Source organism: Corvus kubaryi, unplaced genomic scaffold (assembly GCF_017639235.1).
Source record: "Corvus kubaryi isolate FWS band 111438036 unplaced genomic scaffold, C.kubaryi_AGA036_p1.0 split1-65, whole genome shotgun sequence".
Taxonomy (NCBI): Eukaryota; Metazoa; Chordata; class Aves; order Passeriformes; family Corvidae; genus Corvus; species Corvus kubaryi.
In genome coordinates this window covers 6,796,179-6,822,946 of record NW_024582080.1, presented here as the reverse complement: position 1 = coordinate 6,822,946, position 26,768 = coordinate 6,796,179, and the positions used below count along the sequence as shown (strand labels likewise).

The following is a 26,768-nucleotide window of genomic DNA, read 5'->3' as shown; positions in this document are numbered from 1 at the left end:
CATGCACACTTGCACTGTGAAACGGATGAATTGCTTTTTGTAGCGCACTGTAGTTTAAAATAAAATTTGATGATACCTAGTAGCTGTTCTTGTAACAATTTGAGATGAAACTGAATTTTACCATTCTGCTAGGCTCTAATTGTACTTGTAATAACTAGGGTTATTATAAATTGATTGTAACAAGTTATAATAACTCTGTAATATCTAGAAGCAAGTATTTAAGAAGCATGTCAAACATTAATAGGTAAAATAGTGGTAAAACAATTTTTTGCTGCTGGACACGTGATAAATAATGAGAATAAAAATTCTGCAGGGTTCTGCCTTTTCTGAAGACGAGTCTGATGCCCTTCTGGCAAAAAGTTAACAGACCTGACTTACATTCTCTGCACTATAACCTTGGACTTCTCACTCTGCTAAACCCTCAGGACTTGGCTCTGCTTGTTCTAAAAGGACCCTGCTTAATTATGCCTGTCTTCTGGCATTTCCTAATATAACATTTGTCAGTGCTGTTAGAGTTTGAGGAGCACTGGAGAAAGTGAACATTTTGTGGTGTCTCTGAGTACTCTTTCCTGTTACTATGGTTAAAGAAAATATACTGGACTGGATGAACTGCTGGTCTGATGTATGAGAATACGTAATTTTTTGCCTCTGCCTAATAACGTTATTTTGGTTTGGGTTTGGTTTTTTTTTTAGGTCTTTTAACCCATTCCTGTAGGTAAGATGTAAGAGTTTGAAACAGAGTATAGTTCCTGATGGTTCTTAGTTCCCCTGATACTTCATTTTTCTCTTTTGAATTGTTATATACACATCAGTAGCACTTTTGGATATTAATCTTTCAAAAGACTGTTCTTTCTCTTGCCTTGTTAAGTGTTTCTCAGCTTGAGAAACAATTTAGGTGTTTAATATTATAACTATTTTCTGTTGACATTTTCATACACTGAATATGTCTTTTTATTAACTACTTTAAACTCCCTGTAGCAAAGGAAACTATTTCCATTTGATTTAATCATCAAAGTAGATGTTATCTTATTCCTAGAAAGTATTCTGTTGTGGAATGTCACAGGTGTCATTAAGTGTACCATAAGTGAAACTAAGTGTTTCCATATCTGTAAATATACTGGTACTAAAACAGCAATTATATAAAAACAAGGTAATGTTTGTTTTTTATCTCTGTGGATGTTTTTGATGTTGTGCATGTAGATTTAGCCCTTTGACTCTCATTAGCATCAACAAAGTGTAGTTTCAGTTTTTGCACCGATTTTAATTTTTGCACAGGAAATCCAGCAAAGATCTTGCTAGGTAGCAATTAGTTGCTATTCAGATGGTTTTATTATGCACAGGATTTTTAAGCAGTTTGTTTGGTGGTTCAGAGCATGAACAGTGTTAATTCCTATGCTGTGTAGGAAAAATGTGAAATGAATACTGATACCTAAACCAATGCTTACTCAATCTCCACAATATATCACCAGAAACCTCCCAGAATTTGACAATGTCTTGATGAATATGCTAATAAATTGAGGGAAAGTAATATTGAGGGAAAAGTGGAAAAGCAGCTTACTGCAGCTTTGAGCTGTCATAGGTCTAAATTAACAAATAACTGTTCAGAGGAACAAAGCAATGTAGTCGATCCTCAGGTCCTGGACGTAGCAATCTCTCCATAATCTTAGTGCAGATATTTGTGGTTAATGCTCTTTCTGTTCACAATGTTCTCCTTGTGATCCTTCTTCATGGGCTCAGTTTTAATCTTTTTCCTTGTCATTACTTCTTTCCTTTGGGCAGTTTTCTTCCATCTTTGTTCCACTGTTCTTCACTCATTTTATTCTATTTGCCAAGTTAGCATATAATTTATTTGGTCTGAACTTTGTTCCTTCTCCACAATTTTCAACATTCTGTACTGATCTCATGGACATTAATTTCTTTCCTTGTAGTGCTGTCTTAAGTTGTTGTATTCTGAGTTTCCTGGTACACTTTCTACGTAGTATCTGTAAAGTTCAGCCTTTTGTGGCCAAACAAACAGAAGCTGCAGTATCATGTGTTACTCCTCATCTTACGCATTGATTGATACTTAGTTAATGGTCTTGAGTGGGTTATACAGCCTAGATCAAACTTGTTAAGAATTTTGCAAAAGGCATCTGTCCTCTTCCCTTTCTCATCCTCTGTTGTCTGCTGTGCTCTGCTTCTGAATGGGATCATATCTTCCTGTTTTTCTAAGATTTCTAAGTATTGAGGGATTATTCTATCTACTGTTGTCAAGAAAATTTGGCCACCTGTGTCATGATCTATTGTACTTTATAACAGGCACTTTTATAATCCATAAACATTTGCAAAGCTGCTTCATTATTGTCTTTTAAATTTCTTGCAGTCTTCTCTCCTGTTTGAAGTTCTTACTTATGATGCCTTAAAACACTGTGAAGACTTGTGAGATACTGATGCTGTCATATTAGATAAGAGTATCAACTTAGTGTTCTCATGAGTGTGTTTCTCCATCTGATGTTCGTTTCTGGGTAGGGTTTTAAAGTCTTTGTTTGGGAAGCATCTTTTCTGTTTCATGTTCATGCGTTTCCTAGTGAGGGGAGATGCTGGTCTCTGACTAACACCTTTTAACTGTGATGATAAGGAATGCTGGTGTATTGGAGGAAAAGCAACCTCATGAGTGTGACTACTGTTAACTGCTGCACATCTTCCAGTCATGCCATGCTCTTTATAAACGAATCTTTAAAAGGGCTGGTTTGGATTTGTGTGTGTGTGTTAAATAATGCCTTTTTACTATTTCATGAAATGTTTGTATAATTAAAGGAATAGCTTACTGGGTAATAGATTCCCACACACACCTGGGTTCTCACTAGCTTTGGAGCAAATCAGAAAATAACTTCTTTTGTCTTTAAATCTTCTTATTTTCTTGTTTACAGAATTAAAAGGAATTGTATTTGTCATCCAGAGTCAAAGTAATTCTTTTCATTCCAAGAGAGCAGAAGATCTAAAAAGAGATATTTTGAAACAGGCTGTAGATCTTGGAAAGGTATGTTGAGATAATATAAAGTGCACCTTGTTATATATGCTGTTATTGCATTTTACTAAAAATACTGAGGTTTGTTTCCTTTTTATCAAATCCATTCTATTTCTTTTGTTGTTTTCTGTGTGCTTATAAGAAAATTATTTCACTGGTTATTTACTGATTGTATGCTGTGATTTATCAGTACTTCTAATTTCAACTATCAACTTTTTTGTGTAACAGCTGTTATTGTTTGGATGACATTTGATGCAAAAATGATAAGAAAGACCTGGAAGAAGGCAATTTTCCAATATGACTGTAGTGTGTTTATGGAAAAAAAAAGAAAAAAATTATGTAGTCTTTATGAAGTGAAAAACATAACAATTTAATTCTTAGTTAGAATAATTTTAGGTGAGTATTTTAATAGAGCAAATGAATTTGCTGTAATGTAGATTTCATTGCTGTAATGTCAGAATTTCATTGCACAAGTTTGACATCATGGCAGTAGAGCAGAAATGTGTGTGGGCATTAAAATCCTAAGGCAGGATTCCCCACTTCTGGATGCAGCAGTCCTCCACACCTCCCTCGCCCCTGTCCCTCAGTGATGCAGCACCTTCCCTAACTATTCCTTGTTGCTCTGCCACCCCTCTGCAGCCTGAGCACTCTGCCCTTGACCTGCTGGTGGGTCATGCTGACCTGAGAGCTGCATGCTGTACTTAACATTCTAATGTGAAATTTGACTTGTAAAGCTTAAGCCTAGAGAGAAGATGTTTTTAAGAAACTTATATTGAAAGTTCAGTGTGCATAAACAATACTTTATTTTCTTTGTCTTTTATAAAATTAAGAAAAATTTAAGAGTGGCACACATCCCCTGATGTGAAATAGCTTGCTGTGAGGTTATTTGACCTATTTTTCATTTCCATGTTCTTTGTTGTAAAGGAAAAAGAAGTCTAATGTAAATTGTCTTAAGTACATTAGTCTTGTAGTGCCTAAATCAGACTGCTGGATGTTTTAGGCTTCATTTATCCAAGCTTATCAAACCTGTTGTAATTAAATCCATTCTAAATGTAATTTTTAATCCTTTAATGAAATCAGTCATGTGAACAGCCTTTGTTCTACAGAGTTCTGCTCTTTCAGAGTCCTCTTCGGAATTGAGACAAGTGTTCAGATACAATGTGTGCAGAGAGGATTATGGTGTCAGTTGTTAAATCCAAGGATTTTAGCTGAGTTCTGTAATTGATGTTGCAGAATATGAGTAATGAAAAGTTCAGTTAGTGGAAGTACAAATGTTTTCAGTGAGGCAGGCATATGTTTTGTGGGAGAGAGGTAAAATCTTCTTGTAATCAGGGTTGTACCTGAAACTGATGTGGCTTCTAAAAAACTTTATTGCCTAATTAAGGAGATGCCTTTAAGGGAATGCTGAAATGGTGATGCTTTTCCAGTATTAGAAGTTACCTCTTCAACAGCAGTCATGGTGACTTAAGAGAATCAGTGATGGAAATCCCACCAAAAATCTCGTATCTGAAATTTGGGGAAAGGGGAAAGCCATCAGTGTACAGGAAAAGAATCAACGGTCATAGTCAGCAGGTACTTGGTATGCCTTGATTGTTTTGGTCAACTCACAATGCCACAGTGAGGTATGACCCAATAATGCTGATTAGGGAGATGGGGCAGATAATCTCTGCAATCCTGCATATCAACATTTGAAGTTAGCATTTTTCATTGCAAAGAATACCTATGAAATTATTAGTTTCGGGCAAAACCAGTTAAATCCTTGTGTTTTAAAGGACAACTGCTGTATCGAAACAAAGGACTGAATTATCAGGTTCACTCCTCTGTTGTTACAGGCCCAAGCAATAGATGTTTAGTCCATAAGGTTTCATTAATTATTTTCTACTGTTTTAAAGTGGGACATGGAAGCCAACTGCTAGATTTGTGTTACTTCATTAAACTAGCATATATGTCTCACTTCAAAATGGATTAAGTAACTGATATTAATGCTTACAAGTGATTTGTTCGTTTATTTGCTTCTACAGTGTACTTAAAACATTTTTTTAATGTGAAACCAATCTGTAATTGCAGTCACCAGTAGATGTCAGTATTTTGCTCTTGCTTAAAAGCATTTTCCATAGCGATTTATTGAACATTAACCAAAACTCTTCAGCTAGAATTTAACAATGGCAAAAATTCATTACAGTTTCTACCAATCTTCTTAATTTCCTGAGATTCCTGAACATTTAACCTCTGTAAACTAGACCTTCGTAAGAAGCACTGAATAAGAGTGAGGAAGCTGTTGGGAGCATAAAATGGTAATATTTGGGACTACACCCTTTCTGTCTTAAAAAATTCAAAATCAGGATTACTTTTCAGCTATTACATTTAAAATGAGAACACAGGTAAAATAAAGTTTTGGAAAAATTACCGGTTTAGATGCAGTCAGTGCTTTTTAATTGCCCGTCATTGTGACACTGTTTAGAAGACAAAAGTCTGTGTATTTCCCTATGAAAACTGGTCTGGTAGAGTAAGAGGTTTTTTGCTTTGGGTCTGAGGGTTCTTATGTTGAACACACTCAGCCAATTCAAAAAACTGTAATTTTTCCTGAAAAGTCTGGAGTTCAAATGGGGTCCTATGTTTACCAAAAGAACTATAGCAAATTAATACTCTTCATTATGGAGTTAAAATAAAAAACCAAAACAACAAAACAATAAACCAATAATGTAAGAATATTTTAAAACTCTTACCATGGAGTATTGGAAAATGAAAATGAGTGTCACATACTTCCATGTGAGTAATAGATGATGTGAAGTATGAATTCCATTTTATAGAAGTGTTGTAACTCTGATTTGCAGTATTTTTACTACTGGGCTTACTTTGTTTTTAGCAAAGTCGTGTATATTGTGACATCACACAGAAATGAAGTTTCACACATTTAAAATACCTCTGCATATAAAGGGAAGTACTGCTCATTTTGTGAGTTTTGTGAGACTGTTACTGTAGTGATTATTAACATCAGTTTGAATGAAACAGGTGCAGTCCAAAGTGTGGAACTGTATGTAGGAAATGGATGTATACTATGTTTCATGAGTAAGTGCTTGCTTTAGTTAATATCATCATTAAACTTTCAAAATACCATTTTTTTCTTTAGTCCCCCAATTTCCAGTTGACTGATGTGAAAACAAGTGACAAATGTTAGGAGCATCCTATAGTTTTGTTCCTGTTTGTTTAAAACAATTTTGCAATATCCTATTTCCTGAAGCGCAGCCAGAACAAAGATGATCAGAAACCCAGCTGGCCTGTGCCAGTGGTCTGTGCCTCAGAAGTTCAGTGTCTTCGTTATCTTACAAGATCATGCCTACACAAGGTTCTGTTTTTCTCCTTTCAACACAAATTAATTGTAACTCAGTGTCTTAGCTGCTGATCTCTGGTGTTGAAAAGCCTCTTAGTGCCCGTGTCAGTGTTACTGTGTCATTAGGTTCATGGCCACAGTATCTGTTGCCAAGGTGCCAGTGACCATTGGGCACGGACTGTGTGCTTTAAAAACCTGTTATTTTTAATTGCCTAGGCTGTACTGATGGCAGCATGCACTGTTTTAATAATACGGAAGATTTCTTTGTTAAAGGATTGGAGAGGGGGAAAAAAGTAAAATTAGTTTGCTTCAATTTTGAGGTATGTATGTTAAGCCATCACCACATTCCTATCAGAAATTATCTGTCTCCAAATTGTTCCTATTGATGTTCTGGCCATCTCTTGAGAGATTACTTTCAGGGAGTTTGTAGGCAGTTATCTTTTCTTTCCTTAATTTGCTAGTGAGACATCCTGGGTGAATTAATATTTCCTGAAGTTCTTCCTAGCTCTGTTTTCACATTTGATTTCAGATGCTGGAGTGAAGCTAGCTGAAGTTCTGTTTTCTAAAGTATTCCTCTGTTATTGTTTTAATACTATTTCCTATATTCAGAATACAACAAATTCAGAATTCACTATATTCTGACATCCATATCTCACCTGAAATTTTCAAATTTTCAATACTATCAGGCTATGATAGAAACAACTCTGAAAATGTTTTTCTTGGGCTGTATTCTCCTTATTTCATTCCATAATAGATATATTCCACAAATGAATGGCATACATTCCTCTTCTTGACCTACAACAAGCTCTGTAGTTAAAATTTCCCAGTAGTTCTTGGACTAGGTCTGAACTTATTGTAAAGCTCACATGCAAGTTAATAATGTTGTAGTTAGAAAATTTAGTGGAAAAACTTCTTTTTCAAGGCAACTGAGTTGTTATTAAATTGATTTGTATGTTTAGATAAAATAGATACAACTTGCTTGAGACCTTTCAAAATTAATGCCATAAATGCAATGCAATGCATAATATACCTATTGCTTCAATTTTCAGTTACTTGCTTAAATTCAGGATTCTGGTATGAAAACCCTGTTTACTTCTCTCCCTCCTGTAATGGCTTCCCATTCCATGGAAGCCACTTTCCAGCTGAGGCTGATCAGGTGATTCATTTTTTGATCTTGCGGTTTTAACAAGGTTTAACAGATTTAAGTGAAGTGTTGGACTACATTCTGACCTGCCCCTCCATCTCTGTGTCTACAGTAGGTTGTCTTTATGGCAAGGTTTTCCACCATATCAAGATCAACTCTATTTTTATAATTAAAACAGATATGGTTTAACTTCAAAAGCTTTAAAGTTTTTGATTTCTCAGTATTACTAGATCAATTCCCTTCGGGTTTTTGTTTAAAATAATAGTGTGCCCTTTGTTTCCTTCCTAGCAACAACTTCCTTTTTTTTTGGCAAGGATTTATTTGTTCTTGTGTTTGTAACATCATCCATAACTTTAATATTTACATTTATTTTCCAAATCTGATGACACTTATATTATGTGGGGAGAGCTTGCAATATAGAACCCTAATAAGTGTGTGTATTTAAGTGGTCAGTGTATAAATTTCCTATTTCCACCTTTTTATCTATGTTAGCACCTGTGTTTGTTTTATGTTGTGTTACTTACTCTGCTTGCATACATTGCCTAATATCAGTATTCTCTTGGTCATTTTTCTTTGTCTTTCTTCATAATGCTTCATTCCTTCTAGGATTTGCATTTTAAAGTGCTCATTCTGGGGCTTCAATATTTGGGTGCTCATGTTCTGAAATGCTTCTAAATTCTGTTCTGTTGAACTGTTCCAGGAAAAGTGTACTGCTTAGTTTTGGAAATGTATTTCAGAGTTGTCTTAAATCTCTTGGAGGCCAACTTGCAGGGCTTTACACATTTGAGTGACTTTTGTTTTCTTTGCTTTCCTCCAGCAGTTCTCCTGGCTTTTTGTTTTAATTGTTTGATCTTTGACTTTCTAATATGCCTTTGCTTCTCATTCTGCAAAGGTACTGGCATCCTTTTGACAATTGCTAGGCTTTATTATCAGCAGAATTGATGCCTAGCTCATTAACTGCTGAAAATGTAAAAGTTACCTACACTGTAGTGCTGGAAGGTGAACAGGATCATATTCCTCTAATGGATGCTTAGCAGATTTAAAGGAATTTGTAGAAGTTGGATAATTCTGCACTAATGAGATCTTTTAAATGTTTTAGTAGTGATGAATGGGCTCCCCTCAGCCCTGCCTTACACATCATATACCATTTTTATATAGCTGCTTTTACCAGTCAAATGTGTGGTAACTGCCTTGGCTTTTTTAATGCAGAAAATAGGACCTGTCACCTCACAGAGATGTCTTGTCATGTCAGGGCAAAATATATACAAGAAATTTGGAAGTTTAAAGTGCTTTAGGCTAAGTGTCTCAGCCTCTCCTGCAGCAATCTCTGCATACTTAATAGGATTTGAACGAACCCGTTTTACTAAGGTATTTCTTTCCTTAGTAAAGAATAAGAGATTGTTATAAAGCTTTCTCCTCCAGTGCTGTTGGCTGTATTAAAATTGCTCAGTCATCTCTGAATAGAGTGCTCAAGTATACATGAGACTAGAATTGCTAAATCATCAGATTAAAATCATTACCTGGTGACAGTTGTTTTGTTCCTGTAAGTTCTCCTGAGCATCTATACCAGTACTTGAAATACATACACCAAATTTCTTGCCTTGTGAAAGCTTCTTTCTACTCTGCTGTTCCTTCCCTTCTTTCCTAGTTATAAAAGGTACATTGGGTTTATTTGGCCAGAGCCTGTTGTGGGGAAAGGACCTGCTCCCTCATGTGTCACACTGATTTAGCTTGGGAGACAACTGTCTCAATCTTGCTGTCAGTGAAAGATGCTTCAGGCTTTCTGTGGATAAAAAAATCTACTTATATTGCTGATTTTGCTGATATTAAAACAATCAGCTGAACCCCATACATTGCTTAAATTTCATTGCTTGAATCATAAAGTTGTTAAGGTTGGGAAAGATCCTCAAATCATCAAGTCTTTGACTGACTACCACCATGCCCACTAAACCGTATCAGGAAGTGCCACATCTGCTCAGTTTTTGAACACTTCCAGGGATGGTGACTCCACCACTGCCCTGGGAAGCCTGTTCCAATGCTTAACCACTCTTTCAGTGAAGAAATCTTTCCTAATATCCAGCCTGAAATGTTTTTTTGCACTGGTTGGGATTCAGAAAGATTTTGCTTTTAAGTAAAAACTCATTTTACACACTAATATTATCAACTACAATACTAAAATTCTGTCTTAAACACATTCTAAATGAAGATGTTACTCAGACCAATTGGCAACATAATTATAGCGGTTCATCTTTAATACTGGCTTTCATGAATAATAGCTATGTACTGTATACCTCATGTCTGTCTTTTGTCTGATTGCATTTATTTAGAATTCTTGTAAACTCTGAGCTCTGGAGAAAGTATTCCTCACTGTTTTTTATTCACTCAAGTGAAGACCAAACAAATGACACTTTACTGCAATATATTGTTGTTATTCTAGGCTATTGTTTTATTATACACATCTGTGGTAGCATTTAAAATAAGCACTCAAAACTTTTCAAGATTTTTTTCCATATCTTTTTATTTGTCTCGTTACAAAATAGTATTTAATTTGTGATGTTGGTGATCAGTAGCTCTCAAAAGAACAGAACAGGGAAGATATGGGATATCTAAGGGGAAGATGGAGGATCCTAGGGGAGGAAAAAGAAAATTAAATGCAAACTAAATTGGTGATAACTTTCATATTGAATGAGATTTTTCCTCCAAAGCTACACTTTTTATTTAGCAAGTTCAACATGTAGCCCAGTGTAAATTAAATTAGAACTATTCCATGGTTTTTTACTAATTGGATGGGAGGAGTGGGACACATTATTAATTTGTTGATGAATGTATATTTGAGGGGGGAAATACTTATTTTCATTTTAGTAATTTCTTGAGTTTTCTCATGTTCTGGTCATCTGAATTATGATCAATTCAAGGTTGGAGGCAATTGTCAACACATTTTTTCTTCCTGCTACTGGAAAGCATAGGCACATTTATAAATTTTTGTATGATGGTTCGCTGCAGGTCATTTGAACCAATAGTTGAGGAAAATCTTGGAGTGTCACATCAACGTAATGCAAATCTAAGTAACTGATTACTACTGAGCACAGGTGAATTATTTCTGGATCACAAAAAACTTTACTGGACTTTCTACTGATTTTCCAGTTGGGGGAAGTTTAGGCAGCATGTTAGGAATTGGCCATGTGGTAATACAGTTGCTGAAACTCACTCCCACTATTGTCGAAAATAAGTAAAATACAAAATCAGTGACTGCCAGCATCTTTCCTACATGAAAAACTTTAATCAGTGATAATTATAGGGTTTTGTGACAGGGTATTATTGTCGTAGAAAGCTTTATCTTGTTTTGTTTTGTTTTGTTTTGTTTGTTTGGGGTTTTTTGTTCTGGTTTGGTTTTTTTGGGAGGTTTTTTTGTTGTCGTTGCCTCTATTCCGAAGTTACTGTCAGGAACACTTCATATTATTTTAAGTTCTAGTTATTTTTTCCATACAATTAAGTAAATGCTTCCATGTTTTCTTTAGTGTAAGATCATTTGATGACAGACTTGCACAAAGTACTTGCTCTTGATTTGTGAAAGCAGGGTAACACTATGGCATTTCACTGAGCTCTCTGAAATACCCATAATATATTATAAAAACTCAGGTCTTTTTGAAAATGATAACCAGGTGTCGCGGGTTCGGTTTGTAACCGGGCGGAAACACCAATTTAGTGTAGTGGTTTGGTCCAAAATACTCATTACTGTTTATCTGCTGTGAGATAAGAGTTAGGAGAAATGCAAAACAGGCACCAAACTTGAAAGAATATAAAGAAGTTTATTAACAGACCTAAAAGAAGAAGGAAAAAAGATTATACCACCTTCAGAACTCTCCTCCTCCCCCCACCTTCCTCCCTTCTCCCACTGACAATGTGAAAAGACAACCCTTAAGATGTTCAGTCTGTTTACCACTTCCATAATAACCTTGTTCAGTCCATTTAGAAAGAGAAGTCTCTTCTTGCTCATGCTATGAAAACATTATCACAATGAGACAGCCGCCCACTTCCAAATATCGTTCAGTCCATTTAGGAAGAGGAGTCTCTCTGCCTGCGTGTGAGTCCTTTCCCCCGACTTGCAGCTTTTCCCGCAACTGCTTTCGAGGGTCCACTCTTGAAGTTTTTTGGGGTATAATTTTAAGGTTGAGCCGTTCAGAAACAAAAACAGAGGCCCTTCTCCTTCCCTGGGAGCAAAGGGTCTTCATCATCTTCATCTTTAGGACTATCTCTGGGAGCATCTCTACGGACTGAGGTTTTCTCCTTTCCCGTTCGGAGCAAAAGTCCTCATCTGGTTCATCTCTCCCTGTCCAAACTTCTCATGAAATTACAGCTGCGTCAGCATCTGCCTATCTCAGCGCAGGTGCTTTTGCTCACGAGTTGAACACTCCACCCCCCATATCTTCATGAAATTACAACAGGATACTCTGATATATCATAGCTTCACAACAGACTTTCAGCTTTAAGCATCTCCTCTCTCTCTTCCCTCAGGTTTTCAGCTCTTCACAGCAATAAAAGGGTTAATCTCACCTCGGCCTTGCAGCTTTGCAGCTGGAATGTTGAATTTTTCTTATCGCAGTGGAGAGGGGGGAGAGCCGAGCCGCTCCGGCTGCCCACGGCAAGGCAGTGGGGGGGTTCCATGGCTGGAACAGGTCCATGGCTCCAGGATGGCCGTGGCCCGGCCCGGCCTGGCCCAGGCAGGGCCTGGCCGGGCCCGCTGGCCCCACACGGGGCCTGCAGCCACTTGTCCCAGCGCCGGAAACGAGAGAGAGCTTGGAGGGGGAGTTTGCCTATTCTTAAATGTGGATCACAGAGGTGATCACAACTTTAAGTGGCTTAGAGAATTGTCCATATTCAAACTGGCCAGCTGATAGGTTCTATCAGTTCCCAGAGGAAACGGTAAGCACCCCTTAGCAAGGACGTCCCTTCCGGGACTATGCTTGCTAACCTATGACACCAGGCATCTGAGAGTAGGACAGAAGTAGAAATTTCCTCTAATGGAAAATAGTACTTTATTACTTTGGGCTTCCTGAGGAGCAAAAGATTATTATTGGAAACTATGCTTTATTAGGAATATGGGTTTTGTTATCATGGGGTTTTTTTAAACCTTATTGTGGCCTTTCAGTACTTAAAGGGGGATTATAAAGAAGGGAACAGCATTGTTTTAGTGCCTGTAATGATAAGGAAAAGGGTAAAGTTTTTAAACTAAAAGAGAATAGATTCAGACTCAACATAAGGAAGAAATTTTTTACAGTGAGGCTGACAGTTTGCCCAGAGAGGTGGTTGATATCCCATCCCTGGGAACATCTAAGATCATTCTGGTCAGGGCTCTGAGCAGCCTGATGTAATTTAATATGTCTCTCTCACTGGAGGGGTTTGGACTAGGTGAGCTTTAAAGGTTCCTTCCAACTCAAAACTATGCTACAATTCTATGGATGCAGCCTAAAGGGAGAAATAGAGCAAGGAATTAAAAGAACTAGACAACTTTGGAGAAGCTCCTAAATAACTGATGTGTTAAACAGAAGCAAAGTTCTTTTACAGTGGTGTTGTAAAATAGTACTTTAAATCATCCATGAGTTTTATTTGAATGGAATTATTGAAATAATATTTTGTCCTGGATTCCTGGACATGGGGCTCTGATAAAATTGATATTTATGTCTTTAAAACATGAAAAATATTTGAAATGTGTATTGTAATTTTCAATATTTAAGCAAATTGTTAGAATATAGAGAAGATGTAGTGTTCGGTGTAATGTTTGAAGCTGGCAATTCCCACCCAATTGTCTGACCCACTGGGTTTAGAGGTAGGAGATTTGCTATTACTTTCTTTTACTATTGCTATTACTTTCTTTTAGAAATCCTTCAGGATGTCTACAGAATTGGCATATTTGTGAAAATAAAACTGTAGGGAGACTTCATATGTATTCACAGCTCTTCTTTATCAAAGTAGTCACAGCAGATGACTGTAAGAGCTTGGCTTATTTAACCTCCCAAGGGAAGGCTGAGAAGGTAGGCTAGCTCTGAATGTGTCTTAGGATTGATTACTGAAAAGAAGATGAGAGTAGGGAAAACGTTGTTATGTGCTTGTAGGGTACGTAGAGATAGGAAAACCTTTCTAATTCTGGAGCTGTGCAGTTCAGCAGCAGTGCTCAGGGTTTAAGATCCCCACTCCTGCCCCCCGTCTCTGGGCTGCATGAGGCAGTTTAATAAGCTCACAAAGCACAGGGATATATGCAAGACACCTGCAGATACAAGCAAACTGGACTCATTAGGAGAAAATTCCTATACACTACTTTATTTTTCTCTAGTGTATTACAAGATTGCTTTTTGCTCTGATCAGGTGACTCAGTAATATAACAAGGAACACATTACTGTCGTGTTTTGCATTTTACCGCAGTTCCATATCTGTTTCTATGTCATACTTGCAAAATCATGTCACATAGGGCATACAATTAATAGTGCTGAGCAAGATCTAGTTTGAATTGTGTTCTAATAAAGCATGTTCCCACAAAACAATACACTTGGGGCAAGGTTTGGTTATGCTTAGATGAAATTCAGTGAACTATTTTGTAGGAAAGCAAAGCAAAATTCTGCTAGAGGGTCATAGAGGATGTGACCTAGCCTGGAAATCCAGGTTTAGCTGGGGGTGATCTCTGCCACCCTGGGTGCATACAGAAGCCCATTTTGGCCTTGTAGTCTGTGAAACCTTAGCGTTTTTCTTTGTTTTTACACTGTACAGTTTTGTTCTCTATAAATTGCACATTTCTTATATAGGATTTGGTAGATTAATATGAAATTGCATGTAGTGCAGAAAGAAAACAGCTACTTATTTCAGCTTAACAATTTCCTTACTTAGTTCTTAATTATTTTATTATGAATTACCTTTTTGTTATTGGATATAGTATTCCTCCAAGTTTTTTCACGTTAATGAAGAGAACTTTCAATATTTACATTCAAGAACCAGAGTTCTCTCAATTATTTGTTGTGAAATTGATTGTGTTGCTAGCATCTTCATACTTCAACTTGCATAAAAAATACTAAATGATTTTAAGGTACAAATGAGGCTGTGTGAGGCTGTGTCTTTAGAATTGGTTTCAAAATGTGGATCTAACCCCTTTATTCACACTTAGTTTTTTGTTTGTATAGAGTTTGCAATTGTAATCTGTGGCAGGTATTGCTGATCTCACTATGCTGATAGAGTAAGTGGCATTTGGAGTAAAAATGTCTTATATGGTATTTCTGATCACAAGCAATTCCATTTTTTGGTTTTGCCCTTTAGAGTCAGCTCAGTTGTGAGAGTGGGGAGGGTAGTTTCTCAGTCTTGAAAAAGTGATTAAATTTTTTAGTTTAGATTATAAGATACTTTACTTGTGTCATATGTAAAATGTTGATATGTGTGAAAACAGATGTGGTTTGTAATGGTAAAAACAGTAGTTTCAAGCTAGAATTACCAGTGAATGCAGTACAGGCCATGGATGCATTTGTAGGAGAGTTTTATGAGACAGACAGACACAATGTGGAAGTTACATATCGTTACCTTGACTGCACGTGCCCTTCTGCTCCTCAAAGCTGGCATCAGCTACATTTTGCTTTTTTTTCTGTCCTTGTACTGAAGACAGCATAAATAAAATGAATAGGTCAGCCCAGTTCCACTAGATTCAAAGTGAGAATACATGAAATGAGAGAGGAAAAGCAACAGAGATCCTCCAGTATTTTTGAAAGAGGCTGTTTTACCTGCACAGTGTGTTTGAAGCATCTCCTTTATTAAATTAGAATTGATGCATGAGTAGAAGTGAGTGGAAGGAAAGGATCATGCAGGACATGTATTTTTATGTTGTAGAGAAAGAGAGCAGGTTTATGAGAATGTCAGAGAGAAAAGATACCTTGTAAAAGTATTGAATTAGCTCAAGAGAGAGTGCTTTCTCTTTATCCTCACTCCTTTGCTCTGCACAAAGGAAATTGCTGGCTTTTTGTTAAAGAGGAGATAACTGAGCATGTGGTACAGCTACTTAGATTATGTCACTTACTTCATTCCTTTTGCATGGGCAAATGCTGTTTTTATCTAAAATTAATCCAGTTTCAGCCTTCAGTGTGATAGAGACACTGAGTATATTATTATTAACTACTTTTTTCTTTGTCTGGATCCTACTGTCCATGAAATGCATGGCTGCCTGCAAATACTAGTGTAACTGCAGGTAAAAATAAATGTTCTTGTAAAGAGAGAGGTCTGCTCTTTTATCTTCCTATCTGCCATCGCAGAAGTAAACATAATTTTACGGTTTTACCATAAACTTATGCCAAAAATAAAAATAAGCATATAAATTAAGTAAATAAAATCAATAAAAATAAAACTATACCAAAGTAAATTTTACCATTCTTACATTTTAGTGAAATACAAGATGTTGAGCATACTCTGACTAAGATTTGCCACTTCCACAAAAAAAAACCTCTGAACTTTTGGTTTGCAGTAAATTGAAAACAAGCAGAAACATATTTGTTAGGTTGGCTTGAACTGGAACCATAAATCAGAAATGCTGATTTTTGAGATGCAGGTGAATATCCTGTTCCAAATTAAAGTTTTGGCATTGTTTCTTTTCAATTTGGGCCATTCCAATAGCATAAATCCTTGTTTTTGTGTAAGGTTAATGCACTCCTAGGAGATACAGTTATTCTTTAGAGCAGTAGTGATGTTTTCTTTAGCATATGAAATTTGGAGGTTTTATGTATTTTTAGGTACTGTGCTTAACTGCCCTTAAAAAGGATTTAAAGTAAACTTGACAGAGTCAGCAAACAGTGTAAACTTTATCTTAGAGCTTTTCTTAGAAAATAAGTTGTTTTTGTGTTTACATGTGGATTTTATATTAATGCCATCGTTCACAAAAAGCATTCATCCAGCAGGAATGTTTGACATACGCAAGCTGTAAGTGGAAAAGGATTAGGGCCTGGAGAGACAGGTGCACCCCTACGACTCATGGTCCTCTCTCTGGCTGTGGGAACACAGGTCTCCAAATACAGACACACAAAGCCTCCTGCCCGGGAGTTAGAAGTGGGATTTAAGGACAGGACAGACTGCAGTGATCAGTGCAGGGCATGGCCAGACAATTGTCCTGACCAGTAATTTGTTACAAGTGACCAGCTCCCTTTTTCCCCTGTACTTACCAATGTTTTTTTCTCCTTGTCCTGGTTTCAGCGAGGGTGGGGAAAGAGGGGCATTGAGTGAGCAGCTCTTTGGTGCTTAATTTCCAGCTGGAGTTAAACCACCCACCACCTGACCCTTTCCTCTTTCCTAAGCATCTCATGTGAAGTTTTGTGCCAGCCTAAGCTGCTGTTCCCCTGAATTCTGTATTGAGTCCCATGCTCCTGTGGGCAGTAACCCCCTGTCAGACTGTCAGGTGAGCGGGGAACCTCTCCCTTCTCTTAGCTGGTGTCACATCCAGGCAGAATGATGCTGCAGTGGAGGACTGGACTCGTTGATGGAGTGAGGTACTGTGTGTGTATTAAGGGATGTATCTGTATCCAGCTTTTCGCATGTATTCCAAATTGTGCAGTTTAGTTTATCAGAAAGCTGTGTTTAAATGGTGGTTTTTTGGAAACTACCCCAGAATGGTAGCTTATCTGCTAGACATTGGGATCTGCCACATCAAAGAGGTTTCAAGTAACAAAAGAGCAAAGGAATTTATGAGAAATATTTTTCTTCATAGGAAAGCTTCTTTGATCTTTCAGGAAGAAGAAAATGCTGGCTCCTCATTTTGATTTTTGTGTAAATCCATGGGTTTTGTCATGATGTTAGTGTGACAGGTCGAAGCTCAGCTCAAAGTAAAGAGTGTCAGAACTCTCACTTAAGCTGTGTGTAACATGCCTGTCCGATGGAAGCCTTTGTAGAATACCCTACATTAATTACTTCTTTACAGTATGGGATTTTATGGTATGACAAGGAGATTACTATGGTATATTGATTACATGGGTTCTTATGCAAAGCATTTAACTTGAAGTCTGTTAGCTTTATAACTAAAAGACAATTAAGAAATTATGAGTTGGAAGAGGCACTATCTCTAAATTGCAGGTCACCTTGTTTCAGGCCATCCTAAGTCATCTATTCTTCAGCGCTACTTGCCAGTCAAAAACAATGAAAACTAAGTAGTCATTCCAGAATAATTTTTTAAAGATTAATTGATACTTAGGAAGAAAGTATATATAATTCAAGTTTAATGGGAATTTTTTTATTTTTCTTAAAGGAATTGCCTACAGTTCTGCTTATTCATCAGATCAACAGGCATGAAGGTGCATGGACAATATTGCCATTAATGAGAGAGTAAGTGTAATGAATGTCAGTTATTTTCAGAAGTTTTTGTAACCAAGAATATATATATTAGTTACCTCTTTTTTCAGAAGCAAAGTTTTTTAATGAGAGTTGCAACCTTATATTTTAACTTTCTTACTGTACTTTTTTTTTTGTGTTTTACAAAGCAATTTTCTGATAAACTTAACTAAATCAGAGGAACCTATTTTAAATAAAAGAACAGTAATAATAGAATTTAACTGAGCAACTACCTTCCTCAAATCACTGGGCATGTAAAAATTATTAGGGAAGTAAACTAGTCTAAAGAAACAACTTGTTTAAATGTGCATTTTTCTATTTGGTCCCCAGTTCTTATAGTGTAAGGTGTGAAGTATTACAGAAATTTTGATCTTTCAGATTACTTGACTGAATGGAGTAATTTTTTTTTTTTTTTGATGTATCATAATAGCTGTTTGGGTTTTTTATTGCTTTTATTGTTTGTGAGAGGTGGTATGTCTCTGTAGTGAGAAGTTGTAGGTTTCAGCATCTTTTTAGATGCTTATATGGCCAATTTTCATATTAGTATGATCAGAAAAGACAGGTCATCTCAAATCTCAAATATGTTTTCTTCTTAGCTTATGCAGATGGCTTCAAGGAAGACCTGCTACATTTATATGGTAGTAGTGGTAGTATCTTGCAAAGTGTCAGGAAACAATGACTTTGTTTCAGAAATCCTCAAGCTCCGTGATGCTGAAGACTATCTTTTGCCTGAAGCTTGCATTTGAAATCTGCAGCCTCTTGAAATTTAATTTAGTTCATGTAATCTAGTAGACTTATTCAGGGTGAGGTTTTCATATCAGAATGATTGCAGGACAGGATATTTTTCCTTCTGCTTTGTGTGTAGAAACATGAAAATAGTGTTTGTATAGTGGCTGTCTTTGAGATATATGTAAACTGTGAAAAATAGCAAAAGAGATTTGAAGTAAATCAAAAAACTGGAAGATGATGTTCCAACTATCAATCATTCTTTTTTTCCCTGCTTAGCTCCTGTTTCAATGACCTTGCGGTTCCTCTTCTTAATTATTTATGTCTTGGTGATAGGGTTTACAGATATAGCTCTTATAAGATAACAAAACTAAAAGCAAAAATACAAATGCTCATTTGTATGAGAAAGCAGAAGAGAATTCTTTAGAAATCAGAAGAGGAATCTTAAGTAGAGGATTTCCATCTTGAGATTTCTGGAGTATGAGTTTCCTTGTGTGTACTGTTTCACTTAGTACTTTTGGCAAATGAAGACATGGAGCAGTTTGGAAGTATGTTGATGTTTTGAAGCTTTTATTGTTTTGTTTTCTTAATGGACAAAAGAGGAAGAAGGGAGGTCGGCCCATTCTGCAGCAGCTGATGATGCTTTTACTTGTGATATAAGGTGCATCTGTATCAGAAAACTGCTTTTGAAAAAACAGCTTTTCTCAGTCCTGTAGTTGTCAGCATTTTTAAGGAGGTCTCTAAGCAATTATGAAAATTCTTAATTTTTAGTTCTTGGACACACGTTAAGCTGGACAAAATATGTAATGTCAGAAGATACAATCAGTGGATATCTTATGACATAGAATCCTTACTGTGCCCAGAAGGCCTGCTACATTTCTTCTCAGTAACCATGTTCATTCAGCAGAGAAGAAATCCCTTTTTAAGAAATTATCCAAAACAGGATCTTATCTGGATATCTCCAATGGCCCCTTGTAGTCTGAACTCCAAACTTTTCTGCTCTGAGGTCTCAATTAGACTCTCTTGGAGGCCTTAAGTACTTAGCCTTGGGAATCATTATATTTGTCCATCAATAGCTAGATGAGCTGATAATTATTTTTGTGAACTTATGTGTGCTGTATTCGCAAGATGCAGTAATTCTTTTTGTAGGGGTCATTCTTGTGTTTTCCCTTTGCACTTCACCCACCTGCTTTCATGTAAATCCACACATTTCTGTCTTGAAGTTCTAGCTGAGCACTAACGTGTGAGAGAAAAGCCTGCAGACTTCACAGGGTATTAAGTACTGTACATATTTAAAAACCTGAGGTGTATCTGATACCCTTTCTGTACTTGTTTGGCAAGTTTTAGAGGGGACAGCTAGGAAGTGTTTTTCCAAATTGATTGTATCTTTTTTGCTTGGCTGAATGGCAGAGAATTGGCTGGATTTCAGTGTTGACTATGCACCAAGTATATGCTTTTATGAGCTGAAAGGATGAATGAGTTCTTCTGGCTACTGTAGTTTAGCAGATTAAGTGTCTTAAGCAGAAAGTAGTGAATAGTCAAATAGTGTTGCAAGACACAGAGGAAAGGTAGCTCAGCAGGAAGATGACTGTCGTGATACTGTAAAGAAAATTAATTCTACCCCAGCCCAAATAATAAGCACAATAACTTGTCCCAGATGAAAAAAGACTGAACTAGTTTAACACCTGGCAACCATCTGGTGCTTCTAGCATGTTATTTCAATACCTGCAGAGGCAGGGAACACATTTTCTAGCTTAAGTTTTCCTCAGATGATGGGTTTGGCTTTTCAAGTGGGTTTTGGTCTTTGGGGTTTATTTTGGGCAAACATCATTCCCCAAAACATAAATGATCCAATCAAACTTTTTTACTTACTTCTGCTGACTTCCATTTCTGCTGGTTTTTTCATTGCTGATTTTATCAGTAGGAAGTGCTGTGGAGAAAGCAGACTGTGATGTTTATAGGTACTGGTTTTCTTATCCCTCTCCTCAGATGATTTGTTAAATTGAATCGATGTAAAAGCCATGCAGAGGAAACTGGACAAATAAAGATTGTAGATTTTTTCCGTTAGGATGTTATTAATTACTACAGCTTTGTTTTGATAAGTAGTGGAAGAATGAAGGTGGGAGGAGCAGAGAAACAAGGAGTGGCTTTTTTCTGAGGGACTCGGGAATCCTGCATTGAGAGTATTGCTATCTGTGAGGAATCCCTTCAATCTGTACAGTTTCACTGTACTGGAAAAGCTAATGAAGTTCTTAGGTTGGGAATGATCAGTGTCCAACAGCTGTGAGAAAAGCTCTCATTAGGCATTTTGACAGTGGCTGCAGTGCTGTCAGACAGCCAATGGTGGGGCCCCTTGGAAGAAGGGGAAGGTAACTTAAACTGCTATTGAGGGACGTCAGAATTCATGGGTGGCTATTAGACCTGTACATTTCTGAATAGAAATTCTTTATGTATCTCTGTTCCCTTCTTTCTGGAATAGCTGGTGCTTTATGAATAGGTAGCTGCAGAGTCAGTATCTTTATCTATTCACTGTAGTCCTTTGATGTGTAATTCTAAATCGGTAGTAAAATTTTCTGCTTCTGTGTAAATGAAGAATTGATGGCAAACTATTTATATTTGGGGAATGTGCCTTGAATGTGCCATTTTGGCTATAATCCACCTTATTAGTAAAATGTTTATTTCTTTTTTTAGCTTCTCTGTTACCTATGGTAGGAACTCCTCATGGATTTTCTTCTGTGAAGAAGATACAAGAATACAAGTTGTAAAACTACTAGAAACACTCAGAAGATTTGACAAGTCTAAGGTGAAATAAAAATTTAGATATTTGACTTTTTTTTTGAATGTGATTGAGTGTATTTTGCCAAATGTTGGAAAAGATGTGTCCAAACACCTTAATAGGGGGATGGATTTCTGTTGCTGAGGCTGAGAGCAAGGTATTTAACATGAAGCAGTACAAACACCTGTCTAACTGTCAAAGAACTGTTAAAATCGAGCAGAGAAACCATTTTTTCTGTGAATATGTACCATCAATAAAAAGATGAATGTAGTCTGTTTTGTGGTCCCTTCTCCCCATTTTCCTGTCTGTTATCAATTCTGATTATCATCAGATAGAATGCCTGATGTTAGTTTGTCTCTGATGTAAAAAATAGTAGGGTGTTTTACTTGCATTCTCTTTCTGATTTGTCTTGGTGATAAGTCTTCTGTACCTATTGGAAAAGAAACAATACCAAAGAAATACCAAACAATACCAAAGAAACAATACCAAAAGACTTGCTGAACAAAATAGAAGCACAGTCACCAAGGAGCAAAGAAAATTTGGCAATGCAACTGACATGAAAGGTGTTAATATTTAGAATTTTCAGTGTTCAGAAAAAAATCACCTTTGTGTCAGTCCTTTGCCTGTAATAAAAGAAGCCAAAATCTTCTGTGTGAAATACGTTTTGCTTCTTTATTGTAATTCTGCTTCAGGACTCACTTTAGCATATTTACTTCTTTTTCAGGCACATGGCCTTGTGGTGTTTTCTCACAATTCTTTTCTAAAATGGTAATAATAATAACAGCAATTCAGAGATCTTACCTTTTAAAACACTTGGTCTTCAAAATGGAGGACTGAATAGATTCAGACCTTTGGAATATCCTTTTTTTTTCCTGTTTCAGAAACACCTACTTGTAATTGATATTCTCAGAATAGAAACACGAACATTTTTGTTCTAGATGCTGCCCTTTTGCCAGCTTTAGTGTCTGTCCTTTGCATTACACACAGATTCTAATAAGATAACAAATTACATTCCAACCTGCAATAAAAGGAAAATGAAACATTTTGCTTTTGTACATAGTAATCGTCGTCTTAGTGTGGCTGTCCATTCCTTGTATACAGCAGTAGTCCATCAGGCCCAAAATTTAAGCTGAGTTATATCAGAATGATCTCATTCACTATTCATTTTAAAGTCTCAGCAGTCTGCATAATCAAAAGTTGGTATACGTTTATCTCATTAAGAGGTCTGCAATGGGCATGTGAATTGTTGATGAATCTGCAGCTTTTCTATGTGGATATGTAGAGATTAGTAACAGAAATGTTGAGACTGATCCAAGTGTAGTACTGAATGTAATAATGAGTGAAAACAAATGTTTCAAAGCATTGAGAGAGACTGTGGAGGAATGTTAAGAAAATGACCTGTGTTGATAACCAAGGGCATTACTGACTGCAGGAAAACTAAAAACCAGTGAGGAATGTCTTATTTAGATGAAGACCTCAAGGCAAACGCTCAGATGCTGAATTATACCTGAACATCAGACAACACTTTTTTATTGTGCAGATGAATGAGCACTGGCCTGAAGAGATTGTGAAGTCTCAGTCCTTGGAGGTAACTCATGAGCCATTAGGACATGGTCCTGAGCATTGTGCTTTATAGCTGGACCTGCCTGAGCAGGGGAGGTTAGGCCAGGTGATCCCTAGAGGTCCCTTCCAATCTCAACCCCTCTGTGATGCTGTGTTCCAACAGTAGGTTGATTCAAACTGTGCTTTCATAGTGGAAAACAGCAGCAAGGTTAAACCAAACTGTATGTGCCACTCCTCTTCCTGTCATCCTAGCAGGGTGGTAGACTACAGCCCCAAAGATGTCCAGAATGAATAACCCATGTGGATAGCCAGCAATGACTTAGTACCTGTTGATAACTAAAGGGGGTAAAAGATCTGTCTTAAGAACAGTTTGTCTGTGAGAATCCTAAAATGTTGTGGTAGGACAGTGAGGGTGTGACAGCTGAAATCTCTTTTTGAGTTCCCTAGTGTAGAAGAGGCCAGTTTGGATGGAAATTCAAAACTGATATGTATGAAGTTCCTGAATACAGTGCTTTGGAGTGTCTTGTCTAGAGAGCTGTCAGTTTGGGAAGTCAAACACTGGAACAGGTTGCCCAGAGAGATTGTGGAATGTATTCAAAACATGACTGGACAGAGTCCTGGGTAACCTGCTTTGGGTGCTCCTGCTTGAGCAGGGGAATTGGACTAGATAATCTGAAGAGGCCTCTTCTGGCCTCAACCATTCTATGACTCTGGGATTCAGTGTTCTTTGAACAAGTGGAATCCAGGGCATATTCTGGAGTTTGAAAATGCAGCCTGTATTTGATTTCAGAGAGCTACCTTTAGTTTAATTTCTTACCAAGTACAATTTTTGTCCAGATTATTTATTGTGAACAATATGCTTCCCTTGTTTTTGTTTTCAGGTTTGCTTTATTCAGCATGAATGCAGTCGTCATCTTCACTAAAAGGATGCTGTAGATGAACAAAATTGTTTCCTATATTCCTTTACAGGAGTGGTTTTTAGGTAAAGCATTATATGATGAAGAATCTACAATAATTCACCATTATGCCTTTGCTGAAAATCCTACAGTCTTTAAATTTCCAGATTTTGCTGCTGGTTGGGCACTTAGCATTCCACTTGTTAACAAGTAAGAATTGAATTTTTAATCTCTCCTGTTTATTCTCCGTTGTTTTACATATTCCAAGCATAATTATTATAAACACTTCAGATTTTACTAGTAGACAAGAGTGCAGAAATAGATTTCTGTATCATTGCTGTGCATGTGATTTGTTTTCCTTCACTCTGCCTACATCAACTAGCTAATAGTTGTCCAGTACTAGTTGTTCAAGTAGTTCAATACCATCTTGTAATTTTAAAAATGTATTCTCCCCCAGACAGTGGTTTTATTCTTGGGTTTTAGAGTGTTTGCATTGCCCTTTAGAAGTGTTTCTCCTGCTGTAAGATAGATATTTAATTCAGATTAGACGTTTAGATGCTTTCAAATGAGATTTGAAAAGTTCATAGATTTCAGATGCATCTTATTGTAGCAAGGATTGATGTTCTCATAAATTGAAAGTCCCTAAATACTGTGCATTGCAATACACAAAAAGAGAATATTGTCTGCAGTTTGAGATGCTGATCAATACTGAGCTTCAAATGCACTGCTGCTTTTAATCTGTTGAAAATGTTATGCCAAACTCTCCATCTACTCCAGATGAGAACTTTCTTTTGGTCAGGAAGAGTGTATCAAAATGTGTGTGCTGAAAATTAATACTAACATCAAAACACTGCTCAGATTAAAAAGAAAAAAAAAAAGGATTTATATGATAAATATAAGTTTCTTCTTGAGGCAGTAAATACAGAGATGTGATTTATTATTTTTCCCCCATAAGATGGTCAGTAATATCAGCCACACTTTCCTGCATGCACTAGTGATTGATTTTTTTAATATGCTTGATTAAATTTTTTCATCTCTAATTGTATAGGCTTGCAAAGAAGTTGAAGAGCGAACCACTGAAGTCAGACTTTACAATAGATTTAAAGCATGAGGTAAGCAGAAAAAAAAGGTAGAAAAAAGGTCACAAGGTTGTATATTTGAATGCTTTTAAATCATAATGGATATAGGAGATCATTCTTAAACATTGCTAAAAAGTTTGACTGCAGTGGCATGTTAGATTTCCTTCCTTTAGAATATTGTAATACTTTAAAACTATATTTTAAGCATAGAAAAATCCATTAATAAGCTTGCATTCATAAATGAATGCATACATGGTTCTAAATATTAAGATACCTTCTAAGGACTGCTCTGTAAGGAAAGAGAGAGAATTCCAATTCGTGAACTATAAGCTGAAGTGAGTTTTAGTAGATAAAGATACTTGCCACCCTCATTCACTTTCTGAATCAGACTCTCAGAGCTAAATATGATAGGGTTTGCAGCAAATACTCTCAGGAACCAACCTTTGTGTGAGCAATCAGTGCTGCAACTTGCAGCATGGAAGTCAGGAAGGACTTTTTTTTGTCTCTGGTACGCAACTGTTTCAAAAGGTAGGCAGAAGGTATTTCAGACCAAAAGGAACATGAGAAGGAGGCTCTGAAAGAGTATCTGAGTATCATTTTTGGAAGCTTTTTAATTTTTTCTGCATTTAAAATGTTTGTGCTGTCCAGGGTTTTTAACTGTCACCAAAGTGAACTTCTGAGCCATGGGTGGAAAAGGGGGATGAATCTGGTTTAAGCTTCTGGCCTGAAATAGGAATATGATTAAGAATAAGAATAAGGAAGAAGAAGAACAAGAAGTAAGGAAGAACAGGATTAAGGTTTTGGCCTGAAATTATGAGTGACACTGAAGCAATTTTAATTATTTTATTGTTCCTGAAAGTCATCTATAAACTGTTGTTCTGGTCCAGAAAAAAATCCAACTTTACATAAAACTGCTGCTGCTTTTTCAGATCTTGTAATGGTCATAAACACCCTCATTTACTACATAAATCTACAGTGTGTTTATATACTATAGATTTGTAGCATATTTAAATTAATTTGGTTTTGTGCAAAACCACTATTTTACATAGTTTCCCCTCATTGACTGATGTATTTCTCAAAAACAATTGGATCCCTCTCAGCTTTCATTTTGCTGTGAGAAGCAAGACAAGAAGCTGGTTTTTTCCTCTTGTTAATTTTTCTCAGTGCAAGATTTTGGGCTTCACAAAGTCATTTTATTTTAATTTTTTTTTAAAGACAAAATAATTCATACATTCCCAGTATTCCAGTCTACCTCACCATTAACAAAGTCTCTAAATATAATGTCATAAGAAAAGATCATTAAGAGACATTCCTTTTATGGGCCACAGATTGCTTAGTAAAAAAACAACTGATCACTCAACCAACAAAATGGCTTCTATCCACTTATTATTCTGTAGCAGGTCTTTGCATCTGTTTCATTTCAAATTTATTGCCTTTGATAACCTGCTTCAGCCCTGTAGTTATTCTTTCTGTGCAGTCTCGTGTCTCCCTAGAGACAATTCCATTCCCTCTAATTTATTTAATAAATCACCATCTTCTCCATCTTAAACCATTTTTGTATCTATGCTCTTCTTGTGTGAATCAAGATTGACAACAAATCAAAGAATATAATCTGCTGTTCTTAATGATTGTGTGTAATGTTTAAGTTTATAAGAAATATTTTCGTTTGACACAGTCCTAATAACATTTGCCTGCAGTCTTTGATATTTTGTTGTGCTTTGCATCCTTTTTATTATTTCTTTTTTGTTTGTTTTACCCTATTACTTTCCAAGTCCCTATTTCTTATATCCATAACATTTATATCACTTCCATATCTTGCAGATGTGGTAAAGTATTTTTTGTTGTGCTGCTGCTCATTTGTAGGTTGTTGCTTAGACTTTTTGTAACTGTACAATATACAGCATA

At 36.5% G+C, this 26,768-nt stretch overlaps 1 protein-coding gene across 1 annotated transcript in view; it reads left to right on the top strand.

Moving 5' to 3' along the window:
* Positions 1-26,768, top strand: part of B3GLCT (beta 3-glucosyltransferase) — a 51,069-nt gene that overhangs the window by 10,622 nt on the left and 13,679 nt on the right. Inside the window, exons 4-8 of the mRNA XM_042014208.1 lie at positions 2,910-3,019; positions 17,741-17,817; positions 21,241-21,352; positions 23,858-23,994; positions 24,833-24,896. Coding sequence (XP_041870142.1) covers positions 2,910-3,019; positions 17,741-17,817; positions 21,241-21,352; positions 23,858-23,994; positions 24,833-24,896 — 500 coding nt within the window. The remainder of the gene's footprint in view (positions 1-2,909; positions 3,020-17,740; positions 17,818-21,240; positions 21,353-23,857; positions 23,995-24,832; positions 24,897-26,768) is intronic.